Source organism: Ambystoma mexicanum, chromosome 2q (genome assembly GCF_040938575.1).
Source record: "Ambystoma mexicanum isolate Mex_15411 chromosome 2q, UKY_AmexF1_1, whole genome shotgun sequence".
In the NCBI taxonomy this organism is placed as follows: Eukaryota; Metazoa; Chordata; class Amphibia; order Caudata; family Ambystomatidae; genus Ambystoma; species Ambystoma mexicanum.
In genome coordinates, this window is record NC_090924.1 from 419,708,116 (window position 1) to 419,729,460 (window position 21,345).

General features: G+C 46.4%; 1 protein-coding gene across 1 annotated transcript; it reads right to left on the bottom strand.

Annotated features, from left to right (window-relative positions):
- Window positions 1–4,034: 4,034 nt before the first annotated feature.
- Window positions 4,035–4,964, bottom strand: LOC138568737 (olfactory receptor 1f45-like). The gene has a single exon (XM_069646520.1). The coding sequence runs from the start codon at window positions 4,962–4,964 to the stop codon at window positions 4,035–4,037; it is 930 nt and encodes a 309-aa protein (XP_069502621.1).
- Window positions 4,965–21,345: the final 16,381 nt, after the last annotated feature.

Genomic DNA, 21,345 nt, shown 5'->3' on the forward strand with positions numbered 1-21,345 from the left:
TCATTCTTGATTGTGAGGCCTATATGGAGAAAAGACACATATGTTACCATAATTGATAAATTAAACTCGATCTGTCTTCATTTCAGTTCAGTTCAGTGATTCTAGGGCCAGTAATTTCTCAATTAGGTGGTGGAAATACCTTGCTTATGGGTTTACCGCAGTCATTTCTTTTGCCAAAGTAGACAGCTTTTTCCATGCGGAACCTACATTATAATTCAGAAAAAGAATATGCGATTATATTTCCCTAATGTTAGTGTCCCTTCATTAGTCCAGTCTATGGGCGTGCCATTTCTTCAGGGAGGTTGTTTCATTTATAAAGCTTGAATCCTTGATACGTGTTTGGGAAACGGCAGGAGTAAGGATGAGTATGCTTAATGGGAAGTAATGCTGGTTTCAGATTTAAAATACCAAAAGTTAAAAAGGAGAAACTTTCCCCTACAGCTCTTTTCAAGTATCACTTTGCCTGAATCTCTCACTGAGGAACTTTTGGAAATATTTGAAGACTCTTGTTTATGTACTCCACTTAAACGTTTAGAAATTCAAAAGACATGACAATACTAGACATATATTGTATGATTGGATGTTTCTGTTCTTAATTTTTTTGTATTTTTTGTGTGCTCATTCCTGGTCCTGGTCGGGGAACTTCGTGTCATTTAAAAAATCCTATAAAGCTGTGAGAATTTCCGAATTAATGTGGGTTAAAAAGTAATACACATTGAGGGGATATCAACCAGGAAGATCCCCCACATGGCTTCCCTTTGACTCGCTCCACAGAATAGATGAGCAATACGTGTGTCTGCAGATTGCGCGTGGCGTTTGCCTGACCTACTGCACCATGAAACTCAGTCTTAAGCTGTGTCCCAGATCATGACTTGAGGAATAGTGCTGCAGATAATGGCGCAGGAACCATGCCCACTTGGATAACTCAATGTCACCTTCATGAAATCTCATGTTTTCCAATGTTGGGAGAAATGTCTTCTTTAAGAAACAATAGTGGCTTTGTTTGTTTCCTCAGAGGTCCCACACGTCACTGCACACCTTTATTTCTGAGCTGGTTTGTGAGGAGCATTCTGAAGGCTTCATTGTTAGATCAAGCCTATCATCGACCAAGCTGACAATGTCCACGCATACCCGGACGTAATAGAGCGTCTTCTGTGAAGGTTTACTCCTCCGTGATTGTGTACAAACAATGTGAAGGCTCCTTCTGTGAAATAAACAGATTCACTTTCTCAATATGCTCTGTGACTAACAAGTGGTATCAGTTGTTAAACCTGAGCTGATCCCTGGTTCAGGGAGCAAGTAACTTAATCATTGAAATCCATATGGTGGAAACATGTATATTTCTGTTGTGCACAGTCCAAAGATACAATGCTAATTCCTATTGTCTAAGTGCACACCTAAAGATTTATTAAGAAGTAGTGTTATCTTCCAGCTTGATTTAGGGTGCGGGGGAGAAAAACAAACCTGACACTGAGTTGTATTACCAATTAGAAGAACAAGAAAGGTGTCCACAACATTGTCAAAACTTCTGTCTGCTGTACATCTAATTTGATTGTTATCCAATCAATATTTACGTCTAACTAGGTAGTCTGTTTGAGGAACGAACAACGCAAACAATAGCTCCTGAGGAAGGGAAACACATTTCCCGAAACGTGTAGAGCATATGATTGTTGGATTGCTGAATTCAGAATCTTGATCATTCTCCTGTTGAATTGATGATTACTGTTGAATAAATAATTGTGTATATTGTATTGTTTTGCAAATTAACAAGGGGGTCCTGGGAGTCCCTCTGCCAGACATTAGTCCTGGTTACGAGAGACTTACCCAGAGTCTTTAATGCTAAGCAATTCTCCACTGAACAAGAGTACCAACAGCATCCATTGTTCTTGTTCAGAGGAGAATTGCCTAGCATTTCGGTGCTGGACTGCCCCAGAGCAGGACAAAGACTGATATGTCTGGGATATTTCTTCTTTGTGAAAGATAGTGAGCTAAAGACTCTGGGTAAGTCTCTCGTACCCAGGACTAATGTCTGGCAGAGGGACTCCCAGGGCCCCCCTTCTTAATCTGCATATTGTATTGTTTTCACACAAAAAATTCTATAAAGAATAAAGATTGTCAATGTAATAATTGTTGACCGAAATCATTTCTTTAAAGAAAATATTGTTAACCATAACAGATTACCTAGTTAGTCGTAAATATTGATTGGATAACAATCAAATTAGGTGTGCAGGGGACAGGAGTGTTCCACAAGGTTGTGGACCCCGTGTCTTGTTCTTCACAGTCCAAAGATACACCAGCACCAATATTTTAAAATGGTAACTTTACGGATTCCAAATATGCATGCAACCTAAAATGTGCACATGAGAACATTTTCAGAAGAAGCTCTACACTTCAGCGTTCCATACCTGCTCTCCGGTCCTTCCGAGTCACTCAGCAGTAATGGCCCATACCACAAATCCTCTGAGAGAAACTGTGCTTTTACAGGATCAAAGCAAACATATGTATACAGGAATTGAGGGAAGGATAGAGACATCTGTCTTCAAGAGTCACTTGTACTTCACTGAACACATCTCAACAAGCTGATGAACGATGAATTGGGGTTTTAATGTAAACCCCCTGCACTGATGGGTGGCTCTCCACAGACCCAGCGAATGAGTCCAGAATTAGGATTCAATGCTGTATTATTTTCTGGATAGCTTCTTTTAAAACATACGAATGCAGTACAGATACTTTAGAGGTACTCCAGCAGTGATATATAGTTGCTGACTGAATGCATGTGCAGTGTCCACTCATTAGTGGGCATCGGAGGAATATGTTCTGTGCATCAAACGTCCCAGAAAAGTTTTTCAATGTATATTATCACTTTTGTAGGCAGGATCTCATGTGTTCATGTCCTCATAGAGTTCAATAATGATTGCCTCCACCAATCACTGTAGAGTAACTCTGCTCTTCACCACAGCTCTCAGTTCTGTGCCTGAGAGGTTTTACTGAAGTTAATGCATTCGAAAGTCTGCGCTATTGGCAAAGGCTACAGGCACTACTTCCAACCTTACCTGGGCTCGCTCAGTCCAACTGACCACTGGGAACTACAAATCATCACTCATAAGTGATTTGATTGTCTTTTCCATGCAGTCAAGTGAATTCAATGGACACCCCGAAAGCCAAAGACAGTGGGCCTCATTACACGGATGGCGGTGAACCATGGCGCTATTAGCGCCATGGTTCATGCCGGTAAAATACCGGCACCACCTTGGTGGAAAGGGGAATTACCGCCCTATTCCAAGGTTGGCGGGGCAGTAATTCCCCCTTCCACCATTGCCCTTCCCCATTCCCATTTTTGCCCCATAGGGCTCTATGGGAATGGGGAAGGCGCTAATTACGGTACCGCAAAATGCGGTACCGTAATTAGCTCGCTGGTCCCTTTGCGGGTTGGTTTTTAACACCTGCAAAAAGCAGGCGTTAAATTCCCCAACCCGCAAAGGGACCTCGTAGTAAGGCGGTAAGGATTTACCAGTACCGGTAAAATACCGGTACCGGTAAACCCTTACCGCCATCCGTGTAATGAGGCCCAGTGTCTTATCAGTGTTTCCTCCCATATTTCAGCACATGGATGCTCAGTCTTTCACTATCACTTACATATCTGCTACTTACCATTGTCTCTTGCCCCCACCCCCATGGTATGATGGAAATAAACGATGACATCTCCTTCTCTGTTCAGTTACATTAACCCATTCCCATCAAATGTCTCTCCACATACCATAGATTTCTGTACATTTACATTCCAAGGGGAAAACGTACCCACACTCCATTCAGCAATACTAAGCATGTCTGCCAACTAAACTGTCACATCATAGAATGTCATGCCGAAACCACACATGAGGACATCAGCTTAACCCGATGTATGAAACATACGCCAATATATACGGCAGTTATGCAAGTGGTAATGCTTCATACATTCTCTCTCATCTCTTACTAACATTTGATGGTTGCCCTCTGAAGCGTACAGACACAAATACCAAAGCTGCATGAACTAGCTAGCACATTCTACTGCAAACCCTTCTAAGGCACCCCTTCACCTCCTTGTTCCTCAGGCTGTAGATGAAGGGGTTAAGCATTGGGGTCACCACGCTGTAAATCACGCTGATTGTTCTGTCATATTCTAAGGAGTAACTCGATGATGGCCTGAAGTACATGAAGATAACTGAGCTATAGAACAAGGTGACAGCAGTGAGGTGTGACGTGCAGGTGGAGAATGCCTTGCCCCGGCCCTGCGATGACCGGATCTTCATGATGTCTGTGATGATTCGGATGTAGGATATCAGTATTAATATCATTGGCCCCATGACGATGAAAGAGCCCTCGATAAAGATGACCATCTCGTTAGCATAGGTGCTGGAGCAGGAAAGCTTCAGCATGGGGGGGACATCGCAGAAGAAATGATGGATTATGTTGGAGCGGCAGAAGGATAAGCCAGCCGTCATCACTGTAAATAGCACGCCATGCAAGGACACAATCACCCAGGATCCAGCCAACAGAAGGGTACAGCGCCTCCAGCTCATGACGGTTGTGTAGTGCATGGGATTGCAGATTGCAACATAGCGGTCCAGTGGCATCAATGCGAGGAGGAAGCTGTCCATATTCCCAACAGAGTGGAAGAAAAACATTTGAATGAAACAACCGTGGAAGGAAATTGATTTCTTGCCTGAAATGAGGTTAAACAGCAATTTGGGGACAGTGATTGTTGTTAGGCAGATGTCTGCAATTGACAGGTTGCAGAGAAAGAAACACATGGGGGTGTGCAGCTGGGGACTGATGATGATGACTAGAATGATAGCCAGATTTCCAGCGAAGGCTACAAGGTACATGACAAGAAAGAGCGCAGAGAGAAGATTGCTCTGCTCAGGATTATCCGATAATCCCAGGAGAATGAAATGTGTCACGTCACTTTGGTTTTCCTTCTCCATCGAGCCAATTACCCTGTAGGAATTTGAAAAGAAATTGCATTATTATAATGCTATGACAACAATCAGTCGCAACTCCCAAAATTGTCCAGCTTTTCAGTCTGTATCTGGTGTCTAACAAGGTCAATTCAGTGTGTCTTCTGGGAAGCAACCCAGATTGTTTATCAAGACAGGAATTTTTGACCTCAGTGTAGTTTTGCAGTTGATAGTTGGCCGTGCACTGAATGATTGTGGCCTTGAATGGTAGAGTAGAGGTTAGCCTTTACATTTAAGGATGGCTGGGTCAGTATCTGGTTTCTTGAGGAGGGGTATGATTAGGGTGGATTCCGGGATCAAACAGAGCCTCCCTTATGACAGCAGCGTATTGCAGAGAATTATTAAATGTGAACATTGGATATTTTGTGAAATGTGAGGAATACGGTGTAGGTTGCGTTTTGGGGGTTTTCACCTTGTATTTCTAAGTGAGGCCCTCCACCCAAGAAAAGCAAGGAAAATGAGAGAACATCAACTCACCCCCAGCACAAATGAACAGTTCACAAGTCCACTCACCTGGAAGAAAAATTGCTTACCAGAGTTACAGGATCCAGGGAGCACAACAGCCATGTATACAAATCGACATGGAAGAAGATTGAGCTCTTGATATGCACAGTAGCATGAAAGTTCTACCTGACCACAAGATGATGGTGACCCTGTTTAAGCCCTTGGGAAATGGCACAGACCAAATGAAGATAACCAGGAAAAACAGGGAGGAGGAAAACCTGAAACAAATGAGAGGGGTAAGAAGGATAGAGAACGCACATTGGCAAGATGCAAGCAAAAGGTACACAGGCAAGTCCAGGAGACTGTAAGAAAGGGGATCCAGACAATCCTATCCATTATTTGGCCTCTTAAGGCAGGATGCAGATTATAAAAAATCGAAAAGAAAGCCAGAGAGTGATGGAGTTGGACGGTGGTCTGGAGAGGAAAAGCAGCGGATGAAAGAGCAGAGTTGCAAGCAAGGCGACAGAGCTTACAGGGTGCTAGTATTCAGTGCCTGAAAGGAAGAGGTCAACAAGGGAAGAGAACTGATGTAAATCTGCTAGGGGCTATGGTCCACACCCTGGCCAAAAACAGTATCAATCAAGAGAGAGGACAGTAGGAGTAGCCTGCTGGGGTACATCGTTGTGATTTCCAGAAACAGAGAGGACATGTTGCTAGTCAGCTGGTGGATATAGCCCAGGCACTGGCTGGTGCCACATTTCCAGAGAAGGAGAGAAAGAAAGCAACAGAGCCTGCAGTGTGCTCAAGTCAATTCGCCCACCAAACCAACCCTCTCTACCCCACCCCCACTGCCTCACTCTCTCTACCACCACCCACCCTACCCCATGCTAGGGAGATTTCTCACATAAGTGCTAAATTCCCTCTACCTTAGAGCCCTCCAGCTCTTTTGCTATATTTTGGGGCTTTGAATTTTTCATTTACGATGTGCTTTACTTTTGTGTTCTTTGGTTATGGAGTTTTAAAACAACTCCAAGGCATCATCTTTTTCTGTGCATCACACAGCACCTTTAGTGCAGTGGCGCAGGGTTGTCTTTCAGGCTTCCCAAGGTTTAAATACCTTCTCTGGGACTGACTACTCTCCCAGAGCATGTGAAGTTAAATTTACTTTACTAGTCTCTTTAAATTTAGTGACCCAGCACACACTATCTTCCTATAGAGTGCTGGAGGGTTGCTTAGCTTCCCCTGAGTTAAAACACTCATGTGACAGCAAATGTTACCCTTTCCTACTTTAAATGGCTGGTGGCAGTGATTTAGATCAAACTAGCATGATTTTTCCCGACCGCTAACAATGGTAGCTAAAAATCAGGTCAGTCATGTTTTTCAATATGGCGTCCCAGACCTATCTGTAAAAACAGACTGCGGTCATCTTTTTTCACCATTTCTTTTAGGAAAGGTCCTTCTTGTATTTGTCTCTGCGTGCCAAACCAGGTTTGGTCCCTTTGTTGGCCTTTGACAGGCTGCTGAAACCCTCCTCTGGTGCCAAGGTGTCTGAGGTGGACAGGATGTGAGGATGTGAGCGAGGTGCCAGAAACTCCCTGTGCTTAGTCTCCTAGGAGAACTGAATGCACTCTGGCGTGATTGGCCGGCTGGCTGTCCGGCAAAGACAGCCACCCTGTTGTGTGAGTGACAGCCAGGCTGGAATGAATGGGGGAAAACTGTTTAAAAGCAGGTCTCTGGGACTTGGAAAGCAGAGTCGACCACTGTAGTGAAAGAACAGAAGAGGAGAAGAATGAAGAGGACGGCTGCAACTGCTGGACGACTGGTGAAGCTCTGCTGCAGGTCCGAATTGCCTGCAACTCCATCGACAGAGAAGCCCTTCAAGGTTAACTTCTTCACTTCAGTTTGGTGGGAACAACCAACTCACAAGCCACCTGGACACCATCACCATCTTGTCGAATTTTCATCAGAGTGCTGTTGAAAACCGGATAGCCAGAGGGAAGGAAACCAGCTTGTGGACTTTACGGCACTCACACCTTAAACCGACGTCTTGCTACAGCTTTTGGCCTCTTCCCTGGGCAGTGCAGGAACCTCACAACGTCCTCCTTCTTGTCCCTATGACTGAAACTCAGGAACAGCGAGGTCTGCAGGATCTGCCAGGAACAACTGCCTCAGCTACAGCTTTCTTCATTTACAAGGTACTGTGCAAACGCGGTCCGGAAATCTTTTCGGCCATCAAGAAAGTGCGTGAAACTTTCCTCAACTACGAAGGCTTGTCCTTCCCTAAAAATTTGTCAAAATGTTCGCCTAGCCAAATTCTTCTAATCTCAGTGACAAATACTTAACTGTTATATACCAGAACTGTGCTATCCTGTACAAAAGAACCTGAACCATTGACTTTGACCCAGGCCTCTTGAGAAGAATTGCTGGTTGTATTTAACTGAAACCCTTTGGCCTGCCTATGAATGTATTTGGGCTGTCTATTCTTATAACCTTGTCTTTTCCCTCCTTTATTAAGTATCTAAAGTGCCATTTTGCTCCCACTTCATTTTGGAGCTAAACTTGTTCATTTACTTACGGGTTGGATTTTTGTGGTTTATTAGTGTGTGATATTGAGCTGCTGATGCTAGTGTAATGTTTTCTGACTGACAGTAAATACATGTGTACTCTTTTACCAAGAAACCTTGAGTAAGTGTATATTTGAATCACTGTGTTTGTTGGTCCTTTATGTAACTTCTTCTACTGCTCACTCAACTCTTGAGATAAGTCTGGCTGCTCAGCCATCACTACCACTTTACTGTGTAGTACAGGCTTGTACCGAAGGTGAAATTGTGCTTACACTTGTCTTAATTGCCTGTAGTGTTCCCAAAGGGTACTGCAGGTGATTCTGCCTAACACCCCACCTTCTCTACACCACTCTCGCTGCCCCCAAAACCCACACTCTCTCTAACCCAACCCACCCACCCTACCCACTCTCTCTGCCCCCAACTGCCCTACACCCTCCCTCTCCACAACCACCATCCCACCTACCGCTAGCCTCTCTGCTCCCACCCACCTACCCAAAACCTACTCTTTCTACCCCCACCCACTTGCCCTAACCCACCCTCTCTAGCACTCCCACCCTACCCCAACTGTCTCTAACCGCACCCACCCTACCCACCCAACCTGCCCTGTCTCTTGTAACCCCCAAAACCCCCACTCGCTTGACCCCAACCCATCCACCCTACCCCAACTCCCTCTACCCCCACCAACCCACCCTACCCCTACCCTCTCTACCCCACCCTCCCTACCCAAAACCTCTCTACCACACCAATTCTACCACCACCCTCTCCAGCAATACCCAGTCTATCTACCTATGCGCACACTACCTCCACTATCACTACCCACCACCCTGCCACCACTCTCTCTACCCCCACCCACCCAATTCCCACTCTCTCTACTTGAACCCTCCCCCTACCCCACTCTCTCTAGCACACCTACCCAATTAAACCCACTCTCTCTACCCCACCCACCCAACCTCCCCTCTCTCTACCCCTACCTACCCTAACTCGCCTCTGTCTACCCCCATTCACACAACCTGCGCCCTCTCTCTACCACCACCTACCCTACCCTGTCTCTCTAATAACACCCATCCTACCCACCTACCTTACCCCCACCTACTTTACAAGCACCCACCCACCATACCTCTATCTCTTCCCCCACTCTCTCTACCCCCTCTCAGCCCCCACTCACCATGCCCCCAACCTCTCTACCCATCAAACAAACCCACACTACCCCACCCTCTCTACCCCACCAACCCACCGTACCCCTACCCTTTCTACTATAACTCCACCCTCTCTACATCTCTATTCAGTAATACTAAGCATTTCTGCCAACTAACCTGTCACATCATAGAATGTAATGCCAAGACCGCACATAAGGACATCAGGTTAACCCGATGTATGAAACATACACCAATAGATAAGACATTTATGTAAGTGGTAATTGTTCATACATGCTCTCTCATCTCTCCCCCACCCACCCACCTTACATCTAGTCTCTCTGTCTTGGGAGGATGGCTCAGGGGAAACGTGCTCACCTTGGAAGCAAGATGACACCGAACAACACAGGTTCTATCCCCGGGTTCGTGCTCTAATCCTCTGGGTATTAAGTGCGTTATAAATAACCTATCATATCATATAACCTATCATATCTGCCCCCACTTCCATACCTCCTCTCTCTCTACCCCCAGCCACAATAACTCCCTCTCTATACCTCTGCCCACCCTACCTCCCCTCTCACTACCTCCACCAATCATACCTCCCCTCTCTCTACACCCACCCACTCTAACCATACCCATCCAACCTACCTCCCCTCTCTCTACCTCCTCCCATCCTACCCCATTCTCTCTAACACCCTACTCTATGTAACCACCACTCAACCGCCAAATCCCCACTCTCTCTACCCACATGCACCAACCCTATCCCCAACCAATCCCACTGTACCCCCACTCTCTCTACCCCCAACTGTCCAAACCTACCTCCACCCTCTCTAAACCCACCCACCCTATCTCTACCTGCACCAACCCAGCCCCACTCCCTACTCTCTACCAACACACACCACCCTATCTCACCTCGCTCTACCCCTCCCATCCTACCTACCTGCTCTCTAACCCCACCAGCCCTACCCCATTCTCCCTAATCCACACACTCTACCCCATTCTCTCTATCAACACCCACCCGCAATACCCCCTTCTCTCTACTCTACCCACCCGCTCAACCTCCAGTCTCGGTATCCCCTCCCACCCACCCTACCTCCACTCTCTCTACCCCCTCCCACTCACCCTACCTCCCATCTCTCTACCCCTACCAACCCACTCTATATCCCCACCTCCACTCTCTACCCCAACCACCCACACTTCAACCCTATTTTCTAGTCCACCCAACCACCCTAACTCCCCTCTATCCAACCCCACCCTACTTTCTCTCTCTCTACTCCACCCACCCTACCTCTCCTCAATCTACCTCTACCCACCCTCCCCCCACTCTCTATCCCTCCCACCCAATTTACCCCAGCCTCTCTACCAGACCCACCCTCCCCTGTCTCTACCCAACCTGCCCACTCAACCTCCCCTCTATCTACACCAACTCACACAACCTGTCTCCCCTGTCTCTACCATCACCCACCCCACCCCCTCTCTCTAACCCCACCCACCTAACCCCACTCTGTACCCTACCCACCTACCTTACCCCCACCCTCTCTATACCCACCCACCTACCCACCATACCTCTACTGTCTCTTACCCCACTCTCTCTACACCCTCTCTACCCCGCTCACCCTGCCCCCAACCTCTCTCTCCCATCCAACAAACCAACCCTGCCCCAACTGTCACTATCCCCAAAACCCCACTCTCTCTACCCCAACCCACCAACCCTACCCCCACTCTCTCTAACCCCACTCACTCACTCACACTACCCCACCCTCATTACCCCACCAATCTACTCTACCCCTACCCTTTTTACAATAACGGCACCCTCTACACCCCCACCCACCCTATGCCCACCCTCTATCACATCCACCCTACCCCCACTCTCTGTATGCCCCACCAAATTCTCTCTACCCCCACTCTTTCTACCCACCCACCCTACCCCCACTCTGGCTTCCCCTGCCCACCACATTTCCAATTTCACTATGACCACCCACCATACTCCACTCTCTCTAACCTAACCCACCCTACCTCCTCTCACTCTACCCCAATCCACCCTACCTCCCCTCTCTACCTACACCCACCTACCCTACCTCCCCCACTCTCTCTACCCATTGAACCCACCCCCACTCTGGCTAACCTTGCCCACCACATTCCCACTTTCTATACCACAACTGACCATACCCCACTCTCTCTACCCTCACCTACCCTACCTCCCCTCACTCCACCCCAATCTACCCTACCTCCCCTCTCACCACATATACCCACCCTACCTCCCCCCACTCTCTCTACCCACCCACCCTACCCCCACTCTGGCTACCCTTGCCCACCACATTCCCACTTTCTATACCACCACTGACCATACCCCACTCTCTCTACCCTCGCCTACCCTAACTCCAACCCAATCCACCCTACCTTCCATCTCTCTACCTCTACCCACCCACCCTCCCCTCTCTCTACCCCCAACGACCCACCCTATATCCCAAACTCTCTACCTCAACCACCCACACTACCACCCCATTCTCTATGGCACCTACCCACCCTACCTCCCCTAACTCCACCCCAATCCACCCTACTTTCCCTCCCTCTACCCCACCAACCCTACCTCCAGTCTTTCTACCCCACACACCCTGTCTCCACTCTCTCTACCACCCATATAACACAGACACACACAAACACATGCACACACACACACTCCCACACACACACAGACACACACGCAAATACTTGCAAAAACACAGAGAAACATTGTCTGGCTACAGGTCTCTAAGCTGGAACATACATGCAGGTCACAAATAGGCATGTTACTGATGTGACCAAGACTGCCCCCATCCAGTGGAGCCCACAGAGACAGCCATGCTAGGCTACTCACATATGTAAAATGGCATACACGGGGTACCCTGACAGTACAGTGTCCTTCAGTGTCCTTCAGGACATATACAATGTTTATTTTTTACATTCTTGCATTGGAGATAATCATTAAAAAAGTATGGTACAAACAAGTCAAGAAATGTGAAGCACACAGCAACACCATACCGGAGTGACAAACTCAGTCTCACAATATGTGAGCACAACATTCAATGTGGGAGGACGCATTCAGGTAGTTTTTTTTTTTTAGGTGGATTCAGCGATGTCTGGGGTGATGCGTACCATGTACCACATCTTTTACTTTAACTTTATTATATTTATATAGCCCAGCCATGGACCCTTAGGCATTAGGGCGCGTAACAAGACAGACACCAAGAAACACAGAGGGAGGAGTAGGTGAAGTCAGAGTACAGAACTAGTCAGATAGGAGGGAGGCAGGGGACATGTCCAATCAAGTTACGAAAATAGCCATGTTTTCAGCTTTTATCTGAAAAGACTCAGAGAGGAAAGACCCAGTAGGTAGGAAGGGAGCAAATTCCAAGATTTAGGGGCTGCATTGAAGAAGGCTCCATTTTCAAACTTGTTTGTTTTACACCTAGGCGTGACCATCAGATCTTCATTATTGGACCGAAGGGATCTGCTATTAACCTTTTTACAGATGAGGTTTTGCAAATACAGGGGCAGAAGGCCGGGTCTGCATTTAAATGTAATGCGGATTCAAGCTTCCACCAGGAGCCAATGCAGAGCCCGCCCGACGCTGATACATGGTCACGGCGGGAGAGACCAACAACGACTTGACTGCTCCATTCTGGACGTCCTGGAGTCTTTTCATGTCCATTTTACGTAGGCCCAGCAGAGTACTACTACAATAATCTATCTCAGAACAAATAATAGTTCTCGCTATGGCTGCACCGTTATCCTGGGAAATAAAAGGTCTCAGGTGCGCCAGCAGCTTCACATAATAAACAGCTGCCGAGACAAGGCAAGCCACGTAAGACCTCATATTCAATAGTTGATCAAGAGTAACTGCTAGGATTTTTACTTTTGCCTCTGGATAAAGCTTGACTTCACCAAGCATAAAGCAGCAATAGTCAGGGTGCAACTTCGCTAGCATTGATGCAGTGCCTACAGTCATCAACTCAGTTTTATTTCTGTCGAGGGAGAGATTATTGCCGTCCATCCAATTCTCAATCAGAGAGTAGACTCTATTAAGTTCACCTTCATCTGTGGCATGAAAGTCGGTCAGTGGGATGACACATTGAGTGTCATCCACATAGTTAGAAAACATGACTCCCTCCTGCTCCAAAAAGGCAAAGAAGGGAGCCCTGAAGATGTTATAAAAGCATGGGGAGATGCAGGCCCCCTGTGGCACCCCGAAGTCCACTGGCACCGGAGCAGCATCTACCTCATCCACAGAAACCCTACTTTCTCTATTGCTTAAGAAATACCCTATCCATTGAGCTGCGAGAGGTGAAAGATTTGCCACCTCCGCCATTCTGGAAACCAGAATGGCGTGGTCAATCAAGACAAATGCAGCAGACAAATCCAATGATATTAAGAGAGATGGAGATCATTCATCCCATCGCTCCAAAAGTCTTGATTTCAATTCCAGTAATGACGTCTCAGTTCCAAAACCCCTTCTGAAACCTGATTGATAGGGGTACAAAATGGGGAATTCGACAAGGTGTTTTGAAATTTGATTATATGCAATGTGGTCAAGGATTTTCAATAAGAACGGCGTATTAGATATGGGCCTATCGTTAAGGGGAACCTCCGGATCAAGGCCAGGTTTTTTCAGTATGGGCGTGACCCAGGCTTTTTTTCTATCCACTGGAACAGACCCTTCTGATAAGGAAGAATTGACAAATTTGCAGACAGCATCCAGGACGACAGGGGACAGGATTTAATTATCATTGAAGGGCATGGGTCTCCTTTGCACCTGGTAGCTTTCAGCTGTTCTACAGCCATAGCCAGATCCTCAACCCCGATAGGTGTAAAATTAAATTGGGGAATGGAGGGGCATCTAACAAAAGACTCCCGCCTGACATCTGTCGGAGTGGACAAGCAGGTTTTTTTTTTATTTTTTGAAACTATGTCCAACCTAATGCCGTTAAGCTTGTTTTGCATCGCTTCTTGAATTATTTGACACCAGGAGGCATCCTTAATTAAGGAATTAGCTAACAGAGGGGAAATGTTCTCTTGTTCCTTCAATATTTTAAATCATTCTTTCACATCAGACTTGGCTTTCTGAGTTCTTGAGTTGTGAAAGTTTTTCTTGGCTGCCACAATCTCTGATTCATACACTTTAGCATCTGCTTTGCAAATCGCCAGAGAATGGGAACATTGATTGGCCACAAATGGAAGAGTTTAAGAGACAATGATTTCAGCTTTTGCAGGTCCGGTGAAAACCAGGGTTTGCTTTTCTTTCAAAGGGGCCAGGGAGTTGGTAATGGCATCTGGGTTATCAATAAGAAATTTAGACAAATCAGACACAAGTGTGGAATGCCCAAAGATGGTATTAGAGCCGTTCAATATCTACCACCCCCCCAAGATGGATATTATCTTTGCAAAACAGATGCTTTGAGTTTGGGTATAATTACTATAACTTTGTAGAAAAAAGGGACTAATTTATTTTGTTTCACCGAAGATGGTGTGGGAAATGTATTTTCTTTATTTATAAATACAGAAAACCAACATATATTTTAAGGTTTCATTTCAGATGACATCAAATTATTTTATTAACCTGCATTTTAGTCTTAATTTTAGTTAAATCTTGCTTCAGCAGATCTATCATGTAAATACATGTTACTGTATCAAGGACTCTGTTTTTCACATTTGTGAATGGCCAGTATCCTGGACTTGTCTTAAAATGATTCAAATGCATTGAATACAGTGAACACGTGATTCTGAAAGAAAGCAACAGCAGCTCTGTTTTCCAACTGTCTGTACATTTCCTGCAGTTTTGCCACTGCCCGTTTGTCCCAACCCTCTTCATCACCTGTCAAACCTCTATCTGTAGCTCGGCTTCCTGCCTATTTCTGACAACTATCTATATTTATAAAAGTGAAAAGGTGTGGGTTTGTGGCTGGGTTTGCGGCTTGGCAATGTGTTGTTCCTTATACAATGCCACACCGTTTCACCAATCTGCACCCAATTTTGCATAGTTACCTGTTAGGACCCTCCAGACATTGCTGGCTACATGGCATTTGGAGGCCAAACTCTGTTCCCCAGATTTCAGAAAAAGTAAAAAGAAATGTTTGGGTTTGTGGCTTGGGAAACAGCTGCTCCTTATACAATTCCACACTGTTTCAACAATCTGCACCAAATCTTGCATAGTCACCTGTTAGGACCCTCTAAACATGACTAGGTACATGACATTTGGAGACCCCACTCCGTTCCCCAGATTTCACCAAAAGTCAAAATTAGTTTGTGGGTTTGTGGCTTGGTCAAGCGTTGTCCCTTACACAATTTCACACTGTTTCACCAATCTGCACCATATTTTGCAGAGTCACCTGTTAGGACCATCCAGACATTGCTGGCTTTATGGCATTTGGGCACCCCACCCCTTCCCCTGTATTTCCGCAAAATCATACATTTGTTTGTGAGTCTGTGGCCTGGCAAAGCGTTGTTCCTCATACAATTTGTTGGGATGGAAATTAATATATCCCACCCCCCTAGGTGCTTTCAGGTGAGGCGAAACCCATATGAAATAGTGTAGTGTATAAGGGGGGAGGGAACTGCGCAATGAAACTCAGTGCAGAGGTAAAATAGCGCGAACAGTAGATGCATGACATTAGGAGACACATAGAAAGAAACGCCATTTTGCAGTTATGACAAAAGCACAGTCTTGCATGTCCATGCTGCACCAGCTGAGCTCCATGGGAAGATTGGACTAGGCCCAACATCAATAAAGCAGAATGAATCCGCACCGCCAGTTCTCACAGAAGTTCACTTCCCCCATGTCCCTACACTGTTGCAAACGTTTAGTATCTTTCCGAGGAATGCGCCCTGCAAGGCCGTGAGACAACACCAGGCTCCCTGCAGTGCCCATTCATCACAACCAAGCTGCCAGCAGGCCCCTAACCCCCACCCAGCAAGCCCAAATCCAGAGCCCACACCACTAACCTGACACCCACATCCCTGCATTCCATGATAAGTAAGCAACCCTCCTGTCCTAGCATAAAGCAAGTGACCATAAAAGGCCTAAGCATGCATCACTGTTTCACCCCTCAACATAAAGTACATCCTTTCCAACATGAGGTATAAGGAGGGATAAATTATAGATCAAAACCGGGGTGGAGACCTTGGGTGCGAGAGGAGCAGTATCAACGAAGCCCAGAATGTGTGGGTCAGTATGACTGTATTTCATCCTTCCATTCCCCTGGTACCGATCCCCAAGCCGCCCAGGTGCATGTCACAGTGATGCAGTAGTAGGCTTAGTATGCTAGCTTAGATTTAACAATGTATCTCATGAGCGACCTGACCTACACCACATGACGAGATGAGCCCAGCTGACCCAAGTGGAGCCTGACCGACGGCGAAAGAACCAACCAATTGTAGCCTGGCATCCGTATTGGAGCAGGATCATGTATAGCGTCCACCAAATGAATTGCATGGGTTTAGACCCTATACGTAATGTCATCTATGAAGATGTGGCCCCTCATAAGGCACTGATATGTATTCTGTTGGCAGAACGCTCCTGAGCAGCAGAGTCCTTTGCTGATATTTTGTATTCTGTACAATTAAACCTTGTTATGCTTGTAAGCTATCCCCAGACTTATTTCCCTAGAGGGTTGTATTCACTCTGGAGTGTGCGTAAACAGGGACATGCCTTAAAATTCCACACCATTCCACCAATATGCACCACATTTCGCGTTACCTGTTAGGACCATGTGGACATTACTGGCAGCATGACAAGTGGACACCCCACCCCTTTCCCCAGATTTCAGCAAAAGTAAACATTTTTGGTGGATTTGTGGCTTGGTGAAGCATTGTTCCTTATACAATTCCACACTGATTCACCAATCTGCACCAGATTTTGCAGAGTATTTGGTAGGACCCTCCGGACATTACTGGCTACATGACATTTGGACACCCCATCCCTTTCCCCGGATTTTAGCAAAATACTACATTTGTTTGTGGATTTGTGGCTTTGCGAAGCTTTGTTCCTTATACAATTCCACACCACTTTGCCAATATGCACCACATTTTGTATAGTTACCTGTTAGGACACTCCAGATATTATTGGCTACATAACATTTCGTCACCCCAATCCCTGGATTTCAGCACCTTCACACATGAGACGGTTGCCTGAAATCGGCCATACATCAAAGTAGTAGTTGAAGGTCTGGTTCTCAACCCTAGAATGCACATTTTCTGCGACAATTGCACCGCAATGAACTGCACCACGCCAGGGTGAGGCAACAGGTCGAGAGAGAGCATAGAAGTTGCCAGTATGCAGCAGCACACCAACTCTTACCTCCCCAACGTCTGCTGAGGGGCATGTCAGCCAGCCAAACACACCCATTCTCAGTGCAGTTTATGTCAGAGTACAAAGCACATCAAGCGATAAGCGAATCGGAACAGCAACATACAGGATCATCAGTTTTCAACAATAGATGAGAGTGTTATCACGTCTGTCCACAGAACCGATTCGGAGAACAGGTACAGTTTGCTAGTGTTCTGTGTTCCTATTTTCAGCTACAGAATTCTTTAGAACTGTGCTCAGATCAGCCAAATAAATCTAATTTCTCATTGTGGATATGTAAACTCCATTGTCCCAAAATAACATTAAGTAATCAAATGTGGTGTAAAACTTCTCTCTGGCATTATCTAGCAAAACCGTTCTTTTTCCAGCTCTGTTGATGCACCTCGGAAGCAAAGCTGTGCAAAAGACAATGGGCCTCATTACGAGTCCGGCGGTAACCCTGCCTGTACTACCGGAGGTTGGCCACTGGACTCGTAATATTTTACTGGTGCCTGACTTCCCGGTGCCACCAGGTAATTACAAGTCCGGCGACCCGGGAAGTCAGGCGCCGGTAAAATGTAAGTCACCATTCACATACAGTCCAGTAGGACTCTATGGGAGTGGGGAGTCAGAAGTGCTGGCACTTGGCGGGCGCAGCGGCCACGGCAGGCAGACACATAGTTTGCCAGTCTGGAAACAAGGGTGCCGGTGAGCTTACTGGCACCCTTGTTTCTTGACCAGCAAACTTATAATGAGGCCCAATGAGTATCTGACCAAGTCCACCTGATCTGTGTCCAATTTCTTTTCATGCTTGTCATGAGCATAACACTTGTGTATTTCACAAGATTGTTTTGCATAAAGGGACCATCCTTGCCACTACAATCCAAACACGAATGGGGACAGAAAGGAAAATCTCTCATTCTTTGTGAATACTTCTTAAGGAACACCAGCGCTTGAAGAATGCGCCGGTCTTCGTCCTTGTTGTCATTCTCCAATGCAAAAAAGCCCCTGACAAGAAACGTGAACATACCTTCTAACCAACTGAATTCAAATTCTTTCATATATGCCTGCTTCTTCAATAGTATAACCAGCCCATTATAGCCACAGCACACATCCTGCATTTAAAATAAAACCAGTCTATTTTAGACTTCCTTCCGAGCACCCCTCACAAAACACCCTTCCTGACAAAACCTGGCCCCATTCAATCCCACTCACACCCCTCTGTCTGTGAGGCACCCTCAATGATTTGAATTTACAGATTTGAGTCTTCAGAACCCTTCCTCTCTACATGGGGCTTCACCACGATACCCACAATCTTCTCCATCGAGTCCCACTACCGACCTCCTTCCTTCCCAACCTGTCCCTTTCACGTAATAGGGGTTCTGCCTTGAAACCCTCATCCCTGTCCTCCTCTTCCCACCCAAGTCAGTCTCCAGCAGAGCCCCCTCCGAAGCCTCCCCCAGTTCAACCTCCCTCCAACCGCTCATAGCACCCATTGCGCCTTACCTTCTTTCCCTCCCCTGTGTGCCGTCCCCATCATGGGTGTGCAGTGATTTTACTGAATTAAAAATAACGAAAAACATTTTTATCTAAACATTTTTGCCAAAAAGAATACTGAATTCTTTTAAATATATATATGGGGGTTGGGGTAAGGGGTTCAAATGGGTGGGGAGGAGGTTGGATGGAATTATGAACGATGGGAAACAGGGGGATTGGAGAGAATAAAAACATTTTACATTAAAAAAGATTTTATTTTTTAATTTGGTAAAATCACATGTAACCCCCATCACCGCCTAATCCCACCTCATCAACTGGAGCTGCTACAAATGCCAGCCCAAACTTCTTTCTGCTGGGTCATTGTTCAACCCCATATTCAGCGCACCATCACTCTAACCTATATATTCGACCAAGTTGAAGTCTATCCAAGAAGGTAAATCCTAGAAAACCTGTCTCTCTTTTCCCTCCCATTCTTGATAACCTGAGTGTTTCAAAAAGCATTCAAGTGAGGCAAATCTTAACAAATGCAGCTACTCTTTTTAAAGCTCAGAAGTATATCTAACCAGTCGCCATTCTTCTCAATGGGAACCCCCTTACCAGGCCACATGTTCCTCTCCCTGACTCTCTTTCTATTGATCAACTTTGAAGTAAAAGCCTACTTATCGTGTTCACTGAAGGCTCATAACACCAAAACCATTTCAACTGGAAGGTTACACTCGTCATCCTAACTAATAAAATGATCTTCAGTTGTCCTTTAACTATCAAGTCCAGCAAAGGGGCTAAGGATCCACCTCAATCCACTGAAATGAGTATTTACTGACATTACATTTTGGGACTATACCAAGCATACGAGGCATTCCCTGGCTTTACCGGGACACTTGAACGTCCACCTGGCATTTGATGGCAGCATCTGGATTCGTTACACTGCCCCTTACATGTGAGGTTGTAACAGGCATAAAATTGACCCACTGGCCTGGATTAGCACTGCTCTAAGATTGTCGTGTACCCATCTTGGTCTCTCTAACAAATGCAGAGTGCTCAGTTGATTCCGAGAATGCACCTGGAATAGTTTTACACCACAACACCACATGTGGTTCTGAATTTAGCTAATAATGACTACACTTAGGGCCTGATTCATGGAATAATCTGTGCTGCAAAAACGGGACGCGCGCAAGTCTCTGTTCGTCGATTCATGGAACACAATGCACAGGTCTTACCCGGGACTTACAAGAAATCTGTGCCGGTCCAACAGCAATACCGCCGGTCCAACAGCAGTACTGCAAAAGCAATACCACGCTCCTGCAACCTCACACTCTACTGCCCGGACAACATCATCTTTGGCTCCCTGTTGGGGTAAGCCACCATATGCGGCGTGCATCACCCCTATTACGCTGAAATATTTATATAAGGCAACAAAGCATTCTTTCACCCTGCAAGGTTTATCACTGTGTAAAAGGATCTGAAATCCTTTTCTCACTGCCTGGCCCACTGTTTTTCGCCCTGACAAGATGGCCACTCCCTTGCAGGCCCTGTAAAGCACCTACTAGCCTGGGCCTGCTCCCCTCCCGGTGGTTGGCTAGGCTACATTAGACAATCACCGGAAATGGGAGGCGGGAGCCGGCGCTTACAGCTGAGGCCCACAAGAAAGGGCCTATGTGTTCCCTGTCTGTTGTCTCCAACCCAGGCCTCCCTATAGCTGGTACTTACACCAGCGCTTCCTCCAAACAGACCCTCACTGACATCCTATTTTTCATTCCTTCGCCAGACCTATGGACACCTCGTCTGGTCTCTGTGCTCTCACTTTGCTCTTCCTCTACCATTAATGGTGGCACCCGGTGGGAGACCCTGCTGGCTTCCTTCCTCTCCTCTAAGGAGATCATAAATCTTTAACTTAATGGCACTGTCTTTGTCCAAGGCCCTCAGGCCAACCTCCACCTCTTCGATCAACGCTTCCTGTGCCTTATCAATTTCCTTCCCTCTCCTGCTGTCCCTTCTCTATCTTTTTCGGCTCCCTTGCCTCCTCCATCTGCCACTACTTTGGTGCCCTCTTCCTCCCCCACGGCTACCTTGCCCTCTCCTTCTACAACCTGTGCCCTCCCTCAGGCTCCTTCTAAACCTCTGCAGGGAGTACCTCTGATTTGTACCCCTCTCCGGAAGTCTTTCAAGGATGGCAACCTTCTCTACCTCACCACTCTTAACTCTCGCTCAGCTGTCAAACATTCCTCTGACATCTGCCGTCTCCTGCATGAACTGGACCTTGATGTCCTTGGTCTTACTGAGACATGGTTCATGGCCAGCTCTGTCACAAGTTTGGACACTCTCCTTCCTGATGGCTACAAGATCCTCTCCACTCCCAGATCCAACCGTTCTGGTGGGGGTGTAGCCTTGAT

Coding starts and splice junctions, on each gene's coding strand:
- LOC138568737 (XM_069646520.1), bottom strand. CDS start 4,964: ATGGAGAAGGAAAACCAAAGTGACGTGACACATTTCATTCTCCTGGGA.